At 50.6% G+C, this 20,856-nt stretch overlaps 1 protein-coding gene across 2 annotated transcripts in view; it reads right to left on the bottom strand.

Moving 5' to 3' along the window:
* Positions 1 to 20,856, bottom strand: part of LOC138526301 (E3 SUMO-protein ligase RanBP2-like) — a 1,824,256-nt gene that overhangs the window by 33,155 nt on the left and 1,770,245 nt on the right. For both annotated transcript variants that reach the window (XM_069636876.1, XM_069636877.1), the window contains one exon: positions 4,908 to 5,181. In XM_069636876.1, the coding sequence (XP_069492977.1) occupies positions 4,908 to 5,181 (274 nt within the window). The remainder of the gene's footprint in view (positions 1 to 4,907; positions 5,182 to 20,856) is intronic.

Genomic DNA, 20,856 nt, shown 5'->3' on the forward strand with positions numbered 1-20,856 from the left:
TTTGTCCACCATCTGCAGAATGTGATGAGCCCTCACCTGGGGAGGTAAACACTGCCCCAGGGATGTATCGAGCACTGCTCCGATGTACTGGAGCCGCTGGGAAGGTGTCAAATGGGACTTCTTTAAATTGAGGGAGAAGTCCAGCCTGTGAAGGGAGCGGCAGGTGACGGACAGATGATCCAGGGCTTGATCGGGAGAGTGCGCCCGGTTCAACCAATCGTCCAGGTAGGGGTAGACGTGAAACCCCCTTTCCTGAGATACGCTGCCACCACCACCCTCAGCTTGGTGAAGACCCTTGGGCGGAGGTCAATCCGAAAGGCAGGACCCGAAACTGAAAATGCGAGTCGCCAACCGCGAACCTCAGGTACTTCCTGTGCTTGGGATGAATTGGCACATGAAAGTAAGCATCCTTGAGGTCGAGAGACACCAACCAATCCTGAAGTTGAAGGGCCTGGAGGACTTGAGAAAGAGTAACCATCTTGAACTTGTCCTTCCTGAGGAGCTTGTTCAAACCACGCAAGTTCCTGATGGGTCTCAATCCTCCGTCTTTTTTCAGGATCAAAAAATATGGGGAATGCCATCCCTTGTTCCTCTCCACTACAGGCACCAGTTCTATGGTGCCTTTCTCCAGCCGGGATTTGATTTCCTGCGCAAGGAGCGGATCCGGATTCTTCAAAGAGAGCTTCCCCGGTGGGATTGTCGTGAGGCCTCTGCCGGAAAGGAAGACAGTAGCCGTGGGCTATGATCTCCAGAACCCACACATCTGAAGAAATGGCACGCCATTCTACAAGATGCTGTGCCACTCTTCCCCCAACTGGCGAACCATGGGACATGGCCTCATGACTGAGCGGAAGCGGCTGCGGCAGTGCCTGAGGGCAAAGAGGCAACTGCCCGAGCGGCTTTGGCACCTTGAGTACCTTGTTTTCCACCTCTGGTACTCCTACGTTGGCCCCTTTGACTGGCAGCCCCCCTCGATCTACTAAAGGAAGAGTAGTATCGAAAGGAGCTTCCCCTTCATTGCTGTCCCCTAGGCCAAAAAGGCGGAGGTTGACGCACTGCAGCGCTCAAGCACTTTGCTGCAGCTTTGGAGGTCTGCAACCTCTCGAGGCTCTCGTCCGCCTTGCTGCCAAAAAGATGGACACCATCAAAGGGCATGTTGAGAAGCTGGGACTGTACACCAGGAGCAAATCCCGACTTCCGCAAACACGCAAACCTGCCCATCACGGTGCTCGCTGCCATGGACCGGCTGACACACTCTGCCAAATCCAGACCCGACTGACCGGTCTCACACATGGCTTCCTTGCCATCCTGAACGAGGGCAAGAAAACCATTCCGTTCCTCCCCTTCGGGAATATGTTCACCGCCAACGACACACAATTCCACAGAGTGTGCGTGAATCTTGTAAGGGCACAAACAGAGTTGGCTGCCTTTAAAGCCATACCCCCAGAAGAAAATACCTTCTTCGCCCAACCATCAAAGCGTTTGTCGTCCCTATCGGGAGGGATCATAGGGTACGCCGCATGCACCACCAAACTCTCCGGAGTAGGGTGCATGGACAAGTAGCGGGGGTCACCACTGGCTGGACGGTATTTTTTCGGCAAAGACTTGTTCACTGCCGGGAGACTCTCCGGCGCAGTCCAAGCCGCCAACACCCCGGTCAAGTGGCACAGCGAGTAGAAAGCTCGCTTTGACATCCGTGCACAGCCTGCTAACGCAGGTTCGAATCCCGGCGGGGCCAAACTCAGCCTTTCATGCTTCTGAGGTCGATAAATGAGCACCACACACTGTGGGTAATAATAAGCAGCGCTCAGATACCTGAGGGTTCGTAGCGCTATATAAGGGCCAAATTAAAATTGTACGGCCATGTGAAATGGCAACACCGGGTCAGTGGGTGGACCTTGGTCAAGGAAATCTGCCAGGTCATCCTGCAGAAAATCCACAGGTGGAGCAGGCCACCCCAGATTCTCCGTCACCCTCGACATGAGGCGCCTGTACGAAGATTCAGCATGCGTACCAGGCTCAGGCCTGCCAAACTCAACCTCCAGGGAGGTATCAAGACCACTGGCGTCGTGCAAAGACTGACGCAGGTCTTCCAGCTGGCTATGTCCAGGTAACAAGTCATCAGGAACCTCAGGAGGCACCTCATCCTCAGACCCTTCCTCAACCTCTGAAGTGTACTGCAAGGGTTGGAACAAGTCCACCCTGGGAGGAGGAACAGAGTATGGGTCGAGAATAGGCCACACAGACTTGCTGAGCGCCTTCCTAGGAGCTTCTACAGGTCCCCGGGGTACATCCGGCAAAAATTCCTCCAAAGGCTTCGAGGGCGTCGATGGGAGTGGCGTCGACGTCGACCGAGGCGCCAACGACTTTGACAGCGGCTCCGAGGCCGGAGCCCCGAGCGTGTCCTTCGACGGCCTCGGCGTCGATGGCTTCAACGGAGCCTCGGGAAAGTCCCTCGACGGACATGGCGCTGATGGCATCGATGCCTTCTTCGAAGACCTCACAGGCTCCAACTGTCTTGATGGCATCGAGGACCGGGTCCTGGAGCAGGCACAATGGCGATCCTTCTTGTCCGACCGGGACCTCAAAGGTTCCCGTGATTGGGCCGACCACCCGAGCCCGAAGGCATGCGAGCAGTGGCCCTAGAGCGTTCCTTGCCGGCTTCTCTCGAAGGCGCGGTCGGAACAGTGCCCTGCGACTCAAAAATCTCCTTACGGAAGGCTTCCTATTCCTCCGCAGATGAATGCTTGGTGGGACAAGCAACCCGCCGTCTGGCGGAGTCCTTAGATGAGGACAGGGAAGGCGACCGATGACGGCGCTTCCGTGCATGCCTCGAAGAAGCCGAGGAATGGCGGGACCCACACCTGGAACGAGACCCCGTGGACTTACGCCGACGCAGAGAGTCGCCCCTCGAATCCTTGGTGGAAAGTCCAGCGGACTTTGACTTACAGGGCTTGGAAACTCTACCCGCCGACAGCTCCTTCTTCCAATCCCGCAAGGCCATTGTCGTCAAAGACTGGCATTCGTCGCAGTCACCGTGGCGTGGCTCACACGTAGGCACCAAAGGCAGACGTTGTGTGGGTCCATCAGAGACATCTTGGAACCGCAATGCCGACACTTCTTGACGCCCGACTTCGGGGTAGCAGAAGACGAAGACATTCTCGTATTAACACAACAGTATTCGAAGAACCGATTCACAAGAGAGAACCGAGGCATGCCGAAATTTCGAAGCAAACACATTCGTGGAAAAAACGGAACTGAGGCTACAGGTGTTGTGCGTCCTACTTATAACATCCGGGGACGTCAACCGTCGGAGGAGGTCCTCGAGGGAGCGTATTGATGTAATCGACGCAGGACGCCTACGCCGAAAAAGCTTTCGAAGCAGCACAGCTGTGGTAATTACCTGTCAAAGATGTGGAATATGTCTGAGGACACAATCCCCTCGAATGACATGTTTCAAGAACACAATCTTAAACCTGTTCATCCACAGAGGCCAGCCAGGTTTGGAGGACATGAAGTATTAGCCTGAGCTAATGTGGCCCCTACCTCCCCTCTCCTCCTAACTACACCCAATAAAATCTGTTTTATTATGCATCTGTGTGCTGCTGCTGCCTCTGCTATGCGGGGTAGGCACCACATATTTGCCCTGGATTGACTTTTGCATTTTGCGTGCTGCTGCCCCTGCTATGGGGTAGGTAACATATATTTGCCCTGGATTGACTTCGCATCTTGCAGGCTGCTGCCCCTGCTATGTGGGGTAGGCACCATATATTTGCCCCTGGATTGACTTTTGCATCTTGCGTGCTGCTGCCCCTGCTACGTGGGGTAGGCACCCTATGTTTGCCCTGGATTTACTTTTTCATCTTGCGTGCTACTGCCCTGCAACATAGGGTAGGCACCATATAGCTGCTCCTGGATTTGTCCTTGCCTTGGTTGGTTGATGCTGCCCGGCCACATGGGTCAGGCCCAAGTGAAACGCTCACCACAAACATGTCTGATTGACTTCCTGCATCTTTCACTTTCAGCCCCCGTAACATGAGGTGTGGCCTACAATGTGCTGCGCCCACCGGTCTGACTGTAATTCGTTACACCTGATTTTCTCTCCTGCATCCTTTGCCTTTAGCCCCCCTAACATGAGGTGCGGCGTGTATTGTGTTGCACCCACCTGACAAACCATAATATGTTGCACCTGTTGTACCTTCATCCTTTGCCTTGAGCCCCTGAACATGAGGTGCGGCCTGCAATTGTGTTGCACCTATCTGACCAACTTTAACTATGTACTTTACACTAAGCACTTATGTAACCAAGTAAGCCTTCTTAACAGCGCCACAATGCCTCAGGGCCGCTAGGCGCTTTATAAATGGCAACAAATAAATAAATATTAGGAAGTAGACTTGCCCAGATGGTGGGAAGATCAAGACCAGCCTCCCACACCTTTGGATATTTTGAGAGAAGTCAGCACTTTTGCAAAGCAATCATGGATGGCATTGGAACTCACGAGTTTGTATGATTAACAGGCATCTGTGTTGTGAATAACACCAAAAAGATTTGGCAGAACAGACATTACCAGGATTACCTCTTCTGCAGGAACCTACTAAGAAATGACTGGTATAAAACTAAAAATAAAGAAGTAGCTAGCTGTGGGAAAGACCCATGTAGCATTCAGACGTAAGGATCAAAGATTTGGGGGGCACAAGCAGCTTCGTATAGGTACATGGGATTTAATTTCTGCCCATAATGGTGCAAATGTAGCTTGACAGAATAACAGAAGTTAACCAAAGCCCTCTGGAGTCTATTTTAAGACTGATCCATTCTGGGTCTGGATCTATTTCAAAGAATAGGAATCTCTGGGAAGAGAGTACCCGTAAGAAACGGACAGCACTGGAAGACAAACTCTGTTAACTCACCAGAATAATCCGTAGCCATCCAAACTAAAGCGTTGTTTGATGTACTCAGGGGCTGGATGTCCATCGACTTTGCGATGACATGGTTTGCACACACTTTCAGAACTTGGTCTCTTCTCATCAGAACACGGTAATATTTCTTTTCTTGATGAAAAAGGATCTTTATTTCTCCAACACCACGTTCCTTCCACTGATTAAGATCTCTGTCCCACCTGTACAATTTTGCTCTCTCTTTAAATAAAATCTCTTCATCTTCTTCACCGGATTTTACCTCCACCTAAAAATGACACAAATTAACCAAATTACAGTTTACAGAGTTTCTGCAGATTACCATTTTTCAAATTCACACTCAGAAAATAAAATAGTAATGGCAAAGTATTAAGGCTACAGTAAGATAAGCAATGTATAAGGCGCAGGCATGACGTGTAGATCATTTGCCGTTCAGAGTGGGATTCCTCCAATATGAAGTGGCAGTCTGAGCTCAGGAATCAAATCCAAAAGTTTAAATCTGCCACAGTACCCAGTAGTATTATTCCTCCACAGTAGAAAAGACATTTGGGGACACATCTAAAGCATTAACTAGACGTAAATACAAAATGTTTAGTTAGGTCTATCATTGAAACGGCACAACATTTGCCCAAGCAGCATTGCAGACAATTGCTGGCGCACAGAGCAAAACAGAACCCTCTCATAAGACACAGCTCAAATATCGCCCATTATCACTCTTATAGGGAAAGAGAAATGACACCTATCATACATTGTGTGACAGAAAATATAATGGGCATCAAAACACCTGTCACAGAATCTTGCCATCATATTTTATGTACCATTCTATACCTTTTTTAAGTCACTATTCACAGAGAATGGCATAGTATAACCACTTTCTCATAAACATCTTCAGTAAAGATGTCAAAAGAGACACAAACATGTCAATGCCTATCAGTTACAGCTCATGCCCACCTATTGGATGCCTATAGAATGCTTGACTGCCTGCTACTATTTACTGCTAAACATGCTTGTCCATTTGGTTACTAAACAAGAGAATGCTTGTTTGTCGTGCTGCACAAAAATAATTGCCTTTAAGTAGTTGAGACAATGAATGATTGTTCACAAGTTACTGAGCAACAGAATGAAACCACACCACACATATTCTCGGTTTCCTACCAAATAATTTTTTCCTACTCCATCACTTATTTACCTTTAGCTCGTGACCCCCTTTTTCATACTTCTCCTCAATTAAATCTTCCTCTACCAGTCTCAATTTTCCTCTCCTCCTTGCTCTACCCCACTGCTCTTTCTCCAATGACACCTACCAACCTCCAAGCCACCATTTTCTCGCCCTTACACTTGTGGTGCGCCTCCAGATACAAGTGTACCACTTAGTACACTTGTGATATCTGCGTACTAAACCTACTTCAGTAACTCTGAGCCAACTTATATATGCAACGAATATAAAGGACATGATAAAAAGGTCTGAATTTTAAATATAAAAAATAAGCACCGATATACCTTTATGATAAAATGTCATAATAAACACACCCTTAGAATATGCAATTGTGAGCTGCTAGGCAGAAACCTGTGTAGTTCCCTTAGGGACCACTGCAAAAGGCTTAGGACTACAGGTGTTGGCAGTAAACCCAATTGGTAGCAGTCTGTACCACCCAGATTTACCTGGTAGCTGTGGCAGAGCAGCCAGACTTCTCTCAAGAAGAGTTAGACAGTATATAGAGTATACAAAATAGGTACAGAGATACCATAGCACAAGCAAACACTGACCAGAGCTTGGGTATAAAAGTATATAATTATTTATTTAAAAACACACTTGTAAAATACACTAACACTAATATGGCAAGCAAGTTCAAACACAGTCACTATCAATAAATATACATCCCTGATTACTTATTGAAAAAGTCTAAGTTAGAACACTACTTATTTGCAGACAGAGGTGAGCGCTTAACCTAAAATGGCACTCCAATAAGTAAGTTAAAAAGGGAGGGAAAGGTAGAATTAGGACAGCACAATACTAGCACTTTTTAAAAGAACCACAGCAAGTCAGAAAAAGGCCGGGTCTACTGTTAGAGCAAGAAAGTTCATAGGCCAGGCCCACTCTTGGAGAGAGCAAGGCGGAATGCATCCAAGATCACACAGTTGAATAGTACTTTAAAAAGTCTTTGCAGATAGTTCAAAAAGGGTTGGATCAGTCCAGAAAAAGTTAGTTGGCAGGTCCCAAGTCACCCCAGGATAGAGAGTCAAGGATTTACGGGACACCTTGAACAGTCTGTTGCAAGGGAGACCAGGCGGGACCCAGTACCTGAAATGGTGACAAAGCTCCAGCGGGGGCAGTTGTTCCTGGCAGCGGGTGCAAGTTGGTGCTTCGTCCAGGGGAAGAGAAGATCTCGACGTGGAGGACAGCTGGAGGTCGTTGCACTGCCAGGGAAGAAACCAGCCGGTTAAAAGGTACTACGCTTTTATTTGCGGTAGTGGTGAAGCGTGGCTATCCGGCCGCCGGGGTGCTTGGCACGGGCGATTTGACGACAAGACTATCCGGGAAGGCGAAAAGAGGGCGAACTGGTTATCCCCACCAGTTCAGAGGAAGAAGACTCTCCGGGATGAAGATTTTCTCTGTCGTTGGGAAGTGGTGAGACGGTTCAGCAGGGTTCTACCGGTGGTGTCGTCGTTGCAGGTCGGCTCAGCTTCTCCCTCTTCGGATTCTTTTGTCCTGTGGCGACTTCTGAAGTTCCAGTCCCCAAAGCCCTTTTTTATTTTTGCAGAAAACCCCCATTGATCAGTCCTAGCTGTCACTCAAACATACAATCATACAAGAGTGCGATCTTGAGTTGCCGAGGCAACTCAGCCCAGGGTGCCTAATCCCCCCTCCCACACATCCTGTAGACCCAGACAGAGTGGCACCACTTTTGGAGGCTTCTGTGTAGAAGCCCGCCAAAGGGTGGAACAAAGGGCTCGACTTGGGTTGGAGTTACAGAGGCGAACACAAACGCCATTTTAAAACCGAGTCCTGGTAAAAAACCCCAACCGGGGAATAAATATTAAATAAATAACCCGGCGGTATCTTTAACATTGCACCAAAAAAGTGGTGCGTTTAAAATGAATGGGAAAATCCCATAGGAAATATTCCAGTGGAATATTTCGCGTGGTAACGACTGCCACCAGCCAGAAACTCGACGAGGGGGGACTGCACAGTGCCCCCTCGAAAAACAGACCCAGGGGCAATCTAATTACCCCTACCAGTACTTCCACAATATGATGGTTTGTACTGGTTCTGTTCACAATTTAAGACTAGTAAAGTCAATGGTGACTTTACATGCCCTGGGAGACAGTAGTCAGTCCCAGGGTATGAGTCTATGTTTGGGGGTCACTATGACACCCCTGTGTTACTGCACTGAGGGTGCTGTGTAACACACTTACCAAAAATACATGAAGCCCTATGGAGTAAAAGACCCCATAGCCCATAAAACACATTACAAAGTCAAAGGATATCTCAAATCATCTAAGAGTGGGAGAAAAAAAATTCTCACTCTTAGGAGAAAAAAAATAAACACCAAAAATCCAGCAAAGCTGCTGGGGGACTCACTAGGTTTGGGAAATTAGCCTTAACAGAGAATTCTCCCTAACATGAGCTCTAGGAAACATGCCGCCAGAATTGAAAGCACAGATAAATTGTGTGAAAAAATAAGGATACCACCAAAGTCTGGTGCCCAACGAGGACTGGCCATCTTAAATAGCTGGAGGATTCTTTCCACTCATGGGACAGGACAACAGACTCTCCAAATCGGCACCTACCCACAAATCCGTCTGTGGCTCTGTTCATGAAGGTACGAGGCAGTGCCGGATGCCTTTCCAAGACAAGTGATTATCTATGTGTGTGGTTGATGTGGGCGAAGTGAAAAAGATGTGGTCTTTTTGAGTTTATGAACTTCAAGATCACCTGAATTTCTATAAACATTTTAGACTGTTCTTTTTTTAACAATCTATGACGCTCCATCTTCCAGGGATCCAAATTGAGGGGAGCTGGGAGCTATGTAGCTCCTGGTTCTAGCCTAGCAGAGCCTGGTTAGCTTGAAACCAACAGCTACCATGAGCTACCTATGGCTCCCCAGGCCAGCTATGGCAAAAAAAACACTTTTGTGTGTTTTGGACAATCTGCAAATAAACATTAGGACACATCTATATGACATTTAAAGCATAAGGGTTCATAAATAATGGGAAAAATTGTACATTTGCATTTTATGTGGAAGTCAGATTTGCGGAATGCTATCTACTAGCTCATTGTTCCCCAGTGGTAACTCCTGGTCACTGGTTTATGCTGCATACTCAGGAGATGCTTTTAGCTACTGCTTCTCCAGTCCTTATATTGACCCCTGATCTTCCAACAGCTCACTCTGAGGACAGAGGTGTCCACCCAGGTTGCTTGTCTCTCTTTTGTAAAAAGAACAATATTACAAGCATCAGGGCTGGTCCTGGCGATTGTTAACACGGGTATTTGTTTTTTCATTACCATGCAAATCCAGGAACAATCGATCTTGCCCTTATAGTATGGATCACTACCAGACAGACAGACGCACATGCCTAATTTACGGATGGGGTCGTGGCCAGGGTCCATGCTGTGAGGATGTGTCTGGCGTGAGCCACCGCTCCGATCCTTCAGTATGATCCTGACAGTGGCGTGCTAGGATTGGCAGCTCAAGGGGCTCCGAAAGCAATTCAACGGGTGCCGGTCTAGCACCCGCCGAAAATAAAGATGGCGGCTAACGCAATTTCCATCAAGCTCAGGAGGAGGAGTGGGAGCCGGTGAGCTGCGGCGGGGACCAGGGCTGCAGCCGGACCACTGATTGGGAAGACGCTGGTGGCGGCATGGCTCACTTGGAGCTTGCGGCGTGGCAGAGCGGGTGAGGCCTGTGCCCCGGAGCCTCTGCTGTGGAACAAATTGAGGCAGCTGCAACGGGATGAGCCTGACAGCGGACAGAGACTGACAGCTGGTGAGTGCCCCGGGGAGATCAAGACACGTTGCTGTGGTGGTGTAGGAGAGGAGATGGGCGCGACACTGAGGCAGCAAACCAGCGAGTTCTTTAAGTTAATGTAGTGACAGCACCTTACTCTGTTTGCATAGTTACGCCTAACAACAAGCGCATCTCTCATCTGGGACAGAACGAGGGTGCAGGCAGCAGCAGAACCTGGGACTGTGGCTTACCCCGGGGAAGCCTGCAATCATCCGCCCAGAGCTGGCACCAGGATTGATTGAGTGGGGGAGAGCGGCTGGCAGTGCAGCAGGTACCTGGCACTGCAGAAGCTGTGATCTATGCGCCCCATGTGTGCACAGGGGTTACCCTGCTGTGTTGTGCATGGAGACAACGGAATATCTGCCAGCTAGGGGATCCTGGGATGAGGAATACCCTGGATGAGATTGCTTTACTGAAGAGGACACCCCACAACGCTGAAGCCCCACTAGTGAATTATTGAGACACATGCTTGCCCTGGGCTGGGGGCTAGAAGGGTCTGACCACAAGGGACACATAGACACTCTATTAGATCACTGGTACAAACCTGTGCCTGCTGGGCCTTAAGCTGGGAGACAGTGCTCGTTGGATACACCTGGCTGGTAGTGGATGAGGGAAGGACACCCCTGGTAGTACATTACTGTCTTCCCCATACTAAGCCACCTCACGCAGCCGAGGGCTGTGGTTGTATCCTGAGAACTCTCGCCATGCCGGCAACTAAACAGAAAAGTCGAGGTAGGGACACGATTATGGATTCCTTTGCGGCCAAGGGGAGCCCGTAGGCACCAGAACTGAGGAAAGATGAGAATCAGCCGGGTGCATCAGTGCCACAGAGGGAGACTCCGGAAGACAAGATCCTTGCAGCGATTGCAGCCTGATGGACTTGCCTTGTGGGTAAAATTCAAGAAGATGTTCACTTCCTGAGACAGGATATCCGCATTCTGGCGGAGAGGGCACAGGATCTGAGTCAGTGCTGCAGGAGAATGTAACGACTACGGCGGACCTGGAGTTCAGAGTGTATGCCTTGGAGGCCAAGAACGCTGTGTTGGAGCTATGAGTGGAGGATGCAGAAGGGAGGTTTCAAAGGAAAGATAGGAGGGTCCGGACCCCACTTCATATATCGAAAATCTGATCCTTGAGTTGCGAGTTCGGCCCAGGGGGCTGTCTCAGGGCTTTACGATCGAGAGGGCACACCACTCTCTGCAGAAGAGGCTGCTGCCAGGAGCAAATCCGATGCCCATAATTTCTATGGTGCTCAACTTCAGAGATCGGGAGGTGATCCTGCAATTTTCTTGGGAATCGGGCACCATACGGCAGGGTACCCCGATGATTTCCATCTTCCCCGAATATATGCCACTGCTCCAGAGAAATATGTCCGTCCCTACAAAGGAGAGGCTTTGCAGCTTGGGCCTCAAGTTCCATGCTGGTTTATCCAGCCAAATTGAACATGATTTATAAAGGGTATGCACACTGAGTCCCTGGAAACTGCCAATGCCTGGATAGAAATCAACGGCATGAAGGATGGGGCCCCGAACAATGACCCAGGGCAGCCGTGGGAGGAACTTCGAGCTATTGTATCTGGGATTCAAGACACTTGGCAATTATCTGCATGATAGGACTGCATATCAACTGTCGATGGGGCAGAGGGTGCTTTTCAGAGGGAGGGTAGCGCCACCTTCCATGGTGTGGAACCTCTATCACCCCGGATTGTCATGAATGGTTGGTACTCTGTCTTTGCTGATACCGTCTGCCCGACTCCCCTGTGGCGATGTTTCGTCTTGAGGGAACGGATATGCCCGAAAAGTTTGGTGCTGTTGAGCGCTGTTTTGGCCTCACTGTTTGGGGCACTTGTATCTTGTTTATACATGGTTGGTTGCCGTTTCTTTTTTTTCTTTTTTTTAAAAACTTTTATTTATTTGGCATGGCAACACAAGAACAAGCGGAAGCATATAGGCAATTACATTTAGAACAGTGCAAAAAATAAAAATGACAGGCATATATTGTAGTGTCAAAGCCAGTATAAACACATCCGGAATGCGTGAGGGTGGGTGTGGAGCAGAGGGGGGGCTGTTCAGCAGGCAAAGGGGGAACGGCAGGGGTAGAGGGCTGGAGATGAGGCAGAGACAGTGTCGATGGGAGACATATGCATGAAACTTTGCCCAAACGTCTCTGGGCCTCGAATGGGTTGGCTGTTGTACGGGTCAGGATTCTTCAGTATCTGAGGTCCATGTAACCGCCCTGAGCCATTGAGCGTGGGTGGGCGAGGTAGGCCGTAGCCAACATAGTAGTATGGAGCGTACTGCGAGTAACATGCATAAGCCAGCTAGTTTTTTGGAGTCTCGGTGACGTTCAGGGAATTCATGGAAAAGGCATCTCACAGGGGATGGAGTGATGGTGACTTCAAGCATATCAAACACTGTTGAGCATACATCGCTCCAGAATTGGACAAGGCGCGGGCAGGACCAGATCATGTGGATATAGCCAGCACTATCGGAGCCGCACCTAGGGCAGCCCGATGGCATGCCGTTCGAGATATGGTGCAGTCTGTTTGGGGTGTAATGGTATTTTTGAAGTACCTTGAATTGAATCAGCTTGAATCGGGAATTGTAGGACACCCCATGAATGCGGGCACACATGCGGGCCCATTGTTTGTCTGTCATTTCCAGCCAAAGGTCATCCTCCCAGGATTGTCTCAGTTTAGTGAGTGGTGGGGCATCTCTGGATTGCAATAGGGTGTAGACTCTGGAAACTTTACCTTGCGTGGGTGTGGGGGAGGTCAACTCCGTGATATGAGCTTGTCCGGTGGTATCGCTGGGAAGCTGGGGTAGATGTGTTTAAGGGTTTTCCGGAGGGATGAGTACTGGAGCCAGACAGAAGGTCTCCGCCTAAGGGACAATGGGAGGTCAGGCCACTCAATGAAGTTGCCCTGTTCAAAGGCATCGCGAAGCAGCTTAAAGCCAGCCTCTGCCCATCGGCGAACAATGGGAGGAGGTACGCGTGGTACCCCCGGGAGGAAGTTCCAAAGTGGTAAGTTACCATGAAACAGATGGGCGATTCCTAGCAGCTTCCAAGTTTTTGATATGGCCAATGATGTGCAGGTCACCGGTTCGAGTGACTCCAATACTACCGGTGTGGGTGTAACAATCAGGGACCGGATATCACGGTCATTGACTGATAGCCTCTCGAGTCTATGATGGGGTGGGGGATCCAACGCATTGAACCAGTATGAAGTGTATTGGAGTTGTGCGACTAGCCAGTACTTGAGGAAATCGGGTGCACCAAAGCCGCCCACCTCCATTGGGGCTGCCAAGGTTTTGAATTTGAGCCGGACTGCACCAGAGTGCCAAAGGAAAGTGTTAAGGATACAAGTCAACGCCTGGAAGAACCCGGAGCCCGGCCACAGAGGGATGTTGGTGAATCTATACAGAAGTTGGGGTAGTACCACCATCTTCAGCACTCCTATCCTGCCTGCAAGAGAGATCGGGAGTTTGTCCCAACCCAGTGACTTCGTTGTGAGGTTTGTAAGGTATTTTTGGTAGTTTTCCTCGAAAACACTTTCGAAGTGACGAGGCACTACTATACCTAGGTAGGTGAAGTTTGACTGGGCCCAAGCGAACCCTAGGGTGTTGGGAGGGGGGTCGCGTGCAGGCAGTGTGTGGGAACAGGGTGGATTTAGAACAGTTCACTTTGAGGCCGGAGATGCGCCCGAAAAGGATGGTGTCTTCCAGTATCGGAGCCAAGTTAGTTTCGGGAGAACGAATGAAGAGAAGGGCATCATCCGCATATAGGGATATTATGTCTGATTGACCCGCAGTGCGTAAGCCCCTGTGTGCATGGGATTGACGAAGCAGGTCTGCAAATGGCTCCATCGCAATGGCAAAGACCAGGGGGGAGAAGGGGCAGCCTTGTCTAGTTCCTCTAGCTATTGGAAAAAGGGGGGAGCACTGATCTTCGGTACGGACCCTAGCTACTGGATCCGAGTACAGCAGTTTGACCCAGGAGAGGAAGCAGGGACCAAATTTGCATTTTTCGAGCACCCGCCAGAGATATTTCCACGAGACAGAGTCAAAAGCTTTTTGCATATCGAGTGTTGCGGCTACTACCTGGACGTTTGGGCTGATTCTGCTTATAATGTTAAAGAGGCGTCTCAAGTTCAGGGAGGTGGAGCATCCCGGGATAATTACCGCTTGATCTGGATGGATAATATATGGCATGTAGGGGACAAGGGATTGGGCTAAGAGTTTGGCATACATTTTGACATTGCTATTAATGAGCGAGAGTGGACGGTAGGAGCTGCATTGTGTGGGGGGTTTATCGGGTTTCAGCAAGACGGTTATCGTGGCTTCGCATAGCGAGGGGGGGAGCCGGCCCACCTCCACCGATTCCTCCCAGAGGGCCATCAAGTGGGGGAGGAGGAGAGGTTTATAGTGTTTGTAAAATTCAATGGGGATACCGTCGGAGCCAGAGGATTTACCTGATGAGAGTGAGTTAATGAGGTTTGAGAATTCCTCGAGGGTAAATGGATTCTCGAGGGAAGCGATGGTCTCAGGGGAGAGGGTCGAAAGAGGGAGATTGTCAAGATAGGAATCAATCTCCGTGGACGAAACACTATCCGCGTTGGCATACAAGGATTTGTAGAAGGAGTGGTATTCGGAGTTGATTTCTTGCGGTATCGTGGCTAGAGAGCCATCAGGTTTTTCCACTCCAGGAATGGGGTGGGGTGCCGAACTCTCGGCGGAGAAGCCTGGCCAGAAGGCTCTCACCCTCACCGTACTTCCTTGCAGGGCCCGGGTTATCCAAAAACCTCAGCTCACGGTCCGCTAAAGAGCGGAACGTATCAAGCTCCGCACCGATTGATACTAGGAGTTCCGGAGTTTGGTGAAGCGAGCATTGGGCCTCCAATGTGGACAAGGTGGCCTCGCTCTCTGCAATCTCTCTGCAGATTGTTTTAAGGATACCGTTTTCCTTGGACAGAGCAATACCTCTAACGTATGCTTTGAAAGATTCCCAGAGGGTAGCCTGCGAGGATACCGTATTGGTGTTCATTTTGAAAAACTCCTCGATGGCGGTCTCAAGCTCAGAGCTAAAGACAGGATCGAGGAGATAGTAGGGTTTCATTCTCCAGCGCCTGACCCGATCGCGATCTGGGCCCCAACCGAGAGTAATGGTCACTGGCGAGTGGTCAGAGAGGGTTCTGGGGAGGATCTTAAGGTTGGATACATTCCTGATAAGTATATTGGATACTAGCCATCTATCGATTCGAGAGTACGAGTCGTGTACCGAAGAATAGAAGGAGTAGGAGCGGGAATCAGGGTATAGGACTCGCCATACATCCACCATAGAAAGACGGGGAAGAGATAACAATGTAGTGTATGCTGCTCTGGAGAGATGGCGGGGTCTGGAGCCGGACCTGTCTAGGTCTACATCAAATATTGTGTTAAAGTCACCTCCCCAAAGAATTGGTATTCGGGGAAAACTGTCAAGAAGGGACGTGAGATGTAAGTAAAATTCCGGGTCGTCCATGTTAGGGCCATAGATATTTAACAGAACTACCTCTTTATTCTGCAGGGTGCCATGGAGAAGGACATATCTGCCCTGGGGGTCAATCTGTGTGGATATGGAGTTAAACTTGAGGCTCCTATGAATCAGGGTCATGACTCTACGGCTCAGAGTGGCGTAGTTGGTAAAGTACCTTTGAGGGCCCCATGTTTTGGCGAACTTTCCGCTGTGCTCAGTGCATACGTGTGTTTCCTGTAGAAACAGGATTTTGGCCCCATGTCGTTCGGCCTGCAGCTGTAATTGTCTCATTTTTTTTATAGTTTACCAGGGACCGCACATTCCAACTCATGAGTGTTAAGTTGTCTTCAGGCAACAGTTCAGAGACATTTGTTAATGGTTACAGGATAACAATGCAGTGATCCCCAAGGTCTGTGCACTGTCTGCCCAACACTGCAACAACAGCGGGGCCGTGTTGCCCATGATATGATATGATCTGGCATTTGTAACGCGCCTATACACAAGTGTTTCAAGGCGCGACGAGGCAAGGGGGGGGGACAAGGGGAGACAGACAACGATCCTACTAGGTCAGGTGTCATTCAGATCGCACAAGTGCAAGGGTAGAGGGGAAAGGGAGAAGTGCAGGGGGGAGGGAGAGGGGAAAGTGCATTACAGGGTTAATAGCATACAGGAAGAAAAAAAACAAGGGCCAACTAGTGGCAGTGCGAGTAAGTGCAGATAAGTGCTGGGATGGGGGGGCTGTGGGATACAGACACAGGGCCTCATTACACGGACGGCGGTAAGGGTTAACGGTCACCGTTAATGGCAACGGTGACCGTTAACCCTTACCGCCGTACTACGAGGTCCCTTTGCGGGTTGGAGGAATTAACGCCTGCTTCTTGCGGTGCCGTAATTAGCGCCTTCCCCATTTCCATAGAGCCCTATGGGGCAGAAATGGGAATGGGGAAGGGCAATGGCGGAAAGGGGATTTACGGCCCCTCCAACCTTGGAATGGGGCGGTAAATCCCCTTTCTGCCAAGGCGGTGCCGGTATTTTACCGGCATGAGCCATGGCGCTAATAGCGCCATGGCTCACCGCCTACCGTGTAATGAGGCCCACAGTCCCATTGTGCAGGGGTTGCCAGGGAGGCAGTGCAGGGGAGAGTGGCTGGGCCAAGGACCGAGAACGGCGAGTGGCCCAGTTGTAGATTCAGTGCAGTTTCAATAACTTTAGCAGGGGAGAGGGGGAGAGAAAGCGGAGGCGAAGAGGAAGGTTTTGAGGTGCTTCCGGAACCGGAGATGGCTCTCCTCAAGTTTCAGGGAGGCAGGAAGGCTGTTGCAGTGGGAGGCCCCTGCAACGCAGAGAGATCTACCACCAACTTGTGTTTGGAGAAGCGGCTGACCCTGAGGGAGTTGGAGGCGGATGAGCGAAGAGCTCGAGAAGGAAGATATTTAGGAAGAGAGAGTTGAAGGTATTTTGGCCCAAGGGCCCAAAAGGCCTTGTGGACAATGCAGAGGGTTTTGAACTTGATCCTTGCAGTCACTGGGAGCCAGTGTAGCGATTTCAGTCCTGGAGAGATACGGTCCCTGGGCTTGAGGCCAAGGGCAAGTCTCGCAGTCCTGTTCTGGATGAGTTGCAAAGGGCGGAGAGTAGAGGCAGGCAGATTTAGATAGAGGCTGTTACAGTAGTCAAGCTTCGAGAGAACCAGGGCTCTAGAGACAGTGAGCTTCTGGGGGAAGGAGAGGAAAGGAAGGATACCTCTGAGGAGGTGTAGCTGGTAGTGTGACTTCTTAGAGATGTCAGATATGTGAGGAGAGAAGGAGAGTGTGGAGTCGAAGATGACCCTGAGGTTTTTTGCCTTGCAGGTAGGAGCAGGAAGAGGGCCAAGAGAGGTCGGCCAGAGAGCTGCAGGGAAGGAGGGAGTGGGTGTGCCGATGAGTAGAATCTCAGTCTTACTGGCATTAAAGCAGAGGTAATTGGCGGCGCACCAGTCCTGGATAGCAGAAAGACAGTCAGAGATGAGGGAAGGAGAAGAAGAGGCCGAGGGTAGCCTGATAATGAACTGGGTATCATCTGCATAGCACTGAAAGTAGGGGCAGAGAGAGGCGATGCGGTGGGCGAGAAGTGCCAGATACTGGTTGAAAAGCCAGGGTGTCATGATGCCTGCCCCTGGGAAGCCAGACGAGGCCCAGCAACCCCGGAAGCAGGCATCATGCCATTTAAAGCATGCCCAAAAACCCCAGTTAGGGGCTGTTTGGGTGCAGTCCTGGCGCCTATGGCGCCAGGTTCATAAGGATAAAGTCAGTCCTGGCGCCATGGGCGCCAGGCTCATTTCAGAAAACTTACCTAATGCAGACCATGCTGCATACTCACCTGGAGCAGAACATGCTGCACAAAGCCACAAGCCAAATGGGGCTTAGGAGGGACTATTTACTTAAGGGACTACTTTTTTTCTCGGGTGGGGGATGTGGAAGAATACTTACCTGGGACTTCTTCCTAGGCTATTTAAACCACGCCCGGACAGCCATACGTGCTTCGCGTTATTCTGCATCCAGCAGCGTAACGCTCACCGTGCCTGCAGCAGCTTCCTTCTGCCACGCCTGCTTCAAGCCCGGAGCTCCTAGAAATAAGAAGAAAGAAGGAGAAGAGGTTAGAACAGGAGCATCACAGTAATCCTTACCTGAATCCTTGATCCATCACGCACTCGAGCTGGAAGCAAGAAGTCACACGTGCGTCGGCTCGCATCTCGCGGCGCCGCGCTGAACTCACCGGCCTTCGCTGCATCTCCGCATTCCATCGCGATCTTCAGCATCTCCCGGCCGCTCGCCTACACCTAGGGAGACAAGAACAACAAGGTGAGCTAAGGGAAAACAAAAGGACAAGTAAGCAAGCTACCCCCAAAGACTTACTGGATTACCACGGGGGATACTCACCTCATCTCGTGTCGGCGCAGTTAACTCTGCATCACCGCCGCACCCCGGCCCCTAAGGGGAAAACCACTATAGACTTACCTGACTCTCACCAACTGCCCTTTGGACTCTCCGTGGTGGTTAAGTTGGCAACCTACAAGGAATCGGAAATAGTGAAGATCAGACATTTGAACTCTTACAAACTATTGGATCCTAGAGTCAATACTGGAACTCACCAATTCCTCCACGCCAGTGAAGTAACTGGTCATCTACGCGCCCCTGCGCTCGATGCAGGATGGAGAGCCCACCTTTCTAAACCATCAGGTAAGAACAAGAGGGAACATCGGGAGTGGGCAGACAACGGGAGTGGAAGGTGGGTTAACGCTCGAATTACGGGAGGTTAATTCCCTTTCTCCTTTGCAGAAAGATATTCATACGAGCCGACAAACGAAGTAAGTGGGGGTGTCCAGTCCGTCACCTCGGCTCTACGTGGCACCAGGCTGGTCCAGATCGACGTCCCCGTGGGAACCAGGTGAGCGTAACACAGGGGGAGAGGTTAGAACCCTGGGGGACACCAGAGGTAGAGAAAAAGATGTCAGAAAGGAAAGATCCAAGTTGGACCTGGGAGGGTCGATTGGAGAGGAAAGAGGTCAGCCACGTCAGAGCCTGACCAGTGATACCCAGGTTATCACGGAGATGGTTGAGCAGGATGGTATGGTTGACAGTATTAAAGGCAGAAGAGAGATCAAGCAAAATGAGAACACAAGGAATGTTAGAATCAAGGTTGGAGAGCAGGTCCTCACGGATGTTCAGGAGAGCAGTTTCCGTGCTTCTGGCAGCTCTGAAGCTCCACCATCCTCGCGATTGCCAAGCATTTTTTAACATACAACCCAACATTACCCACCCCCTTCCAAATCCCTCCCCCAAACAGAGGAATGGTAACCCTAAACCCAAACAACCAAATCCAAACCAATGGCATCAACGCCGAGGGGGCCTGTGAACTGGCCAGGCGGTAATGTTCCGAACCGTCAGGCACATGAAGGATAAGTGTGGTGCCTAGTAGTGGCCACGTGCACAACTCGGCCAGGGCCCCGTGTGGGTGGGGGAGGCACGGCCGAACAGAGTAAAGGCAATGTTCTCAAGGTCGGGAAGAGGGACCTCCCTAGCAAACAAATAAGACATGTAACTGGATCCAACAGCGTATGGAACGTGAACTATAAAGTGGTGGATGGGCGCCGTAGAGGAAAGTTAGGCCACATATTGATTGATTACTTGCTCATTTCAAGGTGTCCCAGGCCGGAGGGCGCTTGGGACGGTATACAGGCTGTTGAGGAACCCTGCAGCACTAGACGGGTGCCCTGGAGAGGGGGATCAGCCAGAAAAGTGTTCATCAATGAACCTAGACGCTTCCTCGGGAATTGTGAAGAAGTATACCCGGTTAGAGTGTTCGATCCTCAGTTTGGCAGGATATAACAGAGTATTTGACCTCGAGGTCAACGTCTCCTCTTCACAGCTAGGAATGTTTTACGCTCTCGTTGAACCGCCACCGAGAAGTCTAGGTACAGATGGATCCTAGCGGCCCCCAACAGGAGTTCATCCTTGGCTCTCGCTGCCCTGAGGAGGGCGTCGCGATCGCAAAAGTTTAGGACTCTGGCTATGATAGGTCGGGGAGGCGCGCCAGGCCTAGGTTTTGCAGTAAGGGCCCGGTGGGCTCTCTGAACCGCAAATTGTGGGGAGAGCTTTGGAGAGTCAAGCAGTGTTAGAAAGGTGCGCTCAACATAGTCCTCCATAGGTTCCTTTATGTTATCCTCCGGTATTCCGATTATGCAGAGGTTGTTGCGCCGCGAGCGCGATTCAAGGTCCTCGTTCTTTTTCTCAATGTCCGTGACGCGGGAGGAGAGCGTGGATATCTCTGCCCTGAGGGAGCCCAGGTGATCCTCGGTAGCACTGACTCGTGTCTCGATCTCAGCCACCTGGCCATCAGTCCTCTCCATGTGGGCTTTAATAGACGATATAGTGCCGTTCATGTCGTCTGGTTTACTGTGGAGTGTGGTGAATCCCTCCCGGATGATTTCCATCATTCTCTGAGAGTCAGAGGGAACAGAGGTTGATGAGTTGGACGGCTCCTGGTCACGCTCCTCTGCCACCAAGCCCGAAGAGGCCTTCGTAAACATATTGATCGAGCTTTGTTTCTTCCCCGTCCCCTTGGTCATGGCGCCAGATGGATCGGAGGCCCGGGGGCCAAGAGGGGTAATAGGTGTGTCGAGGGGGAGCAAAAAGGAGAGGGAGCTTCCGGAGGGGTCAGGTAAGAAGATCGGGGTGTTCATGGGCTCAGAGGCACGCCGAACTGCAACTATGTGTAGAGCAGTAATTAGAGGTGGAGTCCGTCGAGGTGCGGTTGGTCGCCCACCAGTGGGGCCAGGGGAGATTCTTCCAGTCAAACACAATGGGCACAGGTGGAATGGACCACAGGTGAGGTTACCGGAGTGGACTATCCTGGGGGGATGGTGTAGGGGTTGGAGGCCAGAGGGC

This window comes from Ambystoma mexicanum, chromosome 7p (genome assembly GCF_040938575.1).
Source record: "Ambystoma mexicanum isolate Mex_15411 chromosome 7p, UKY_AmexF1_1, whole genome shotgun sequence".
NCBI lineage: Eukaryota > Metazoa > Chordata > Amphibia > Caudata > Ambystomatidae > Ambystoma > Ambystoma mexicanum.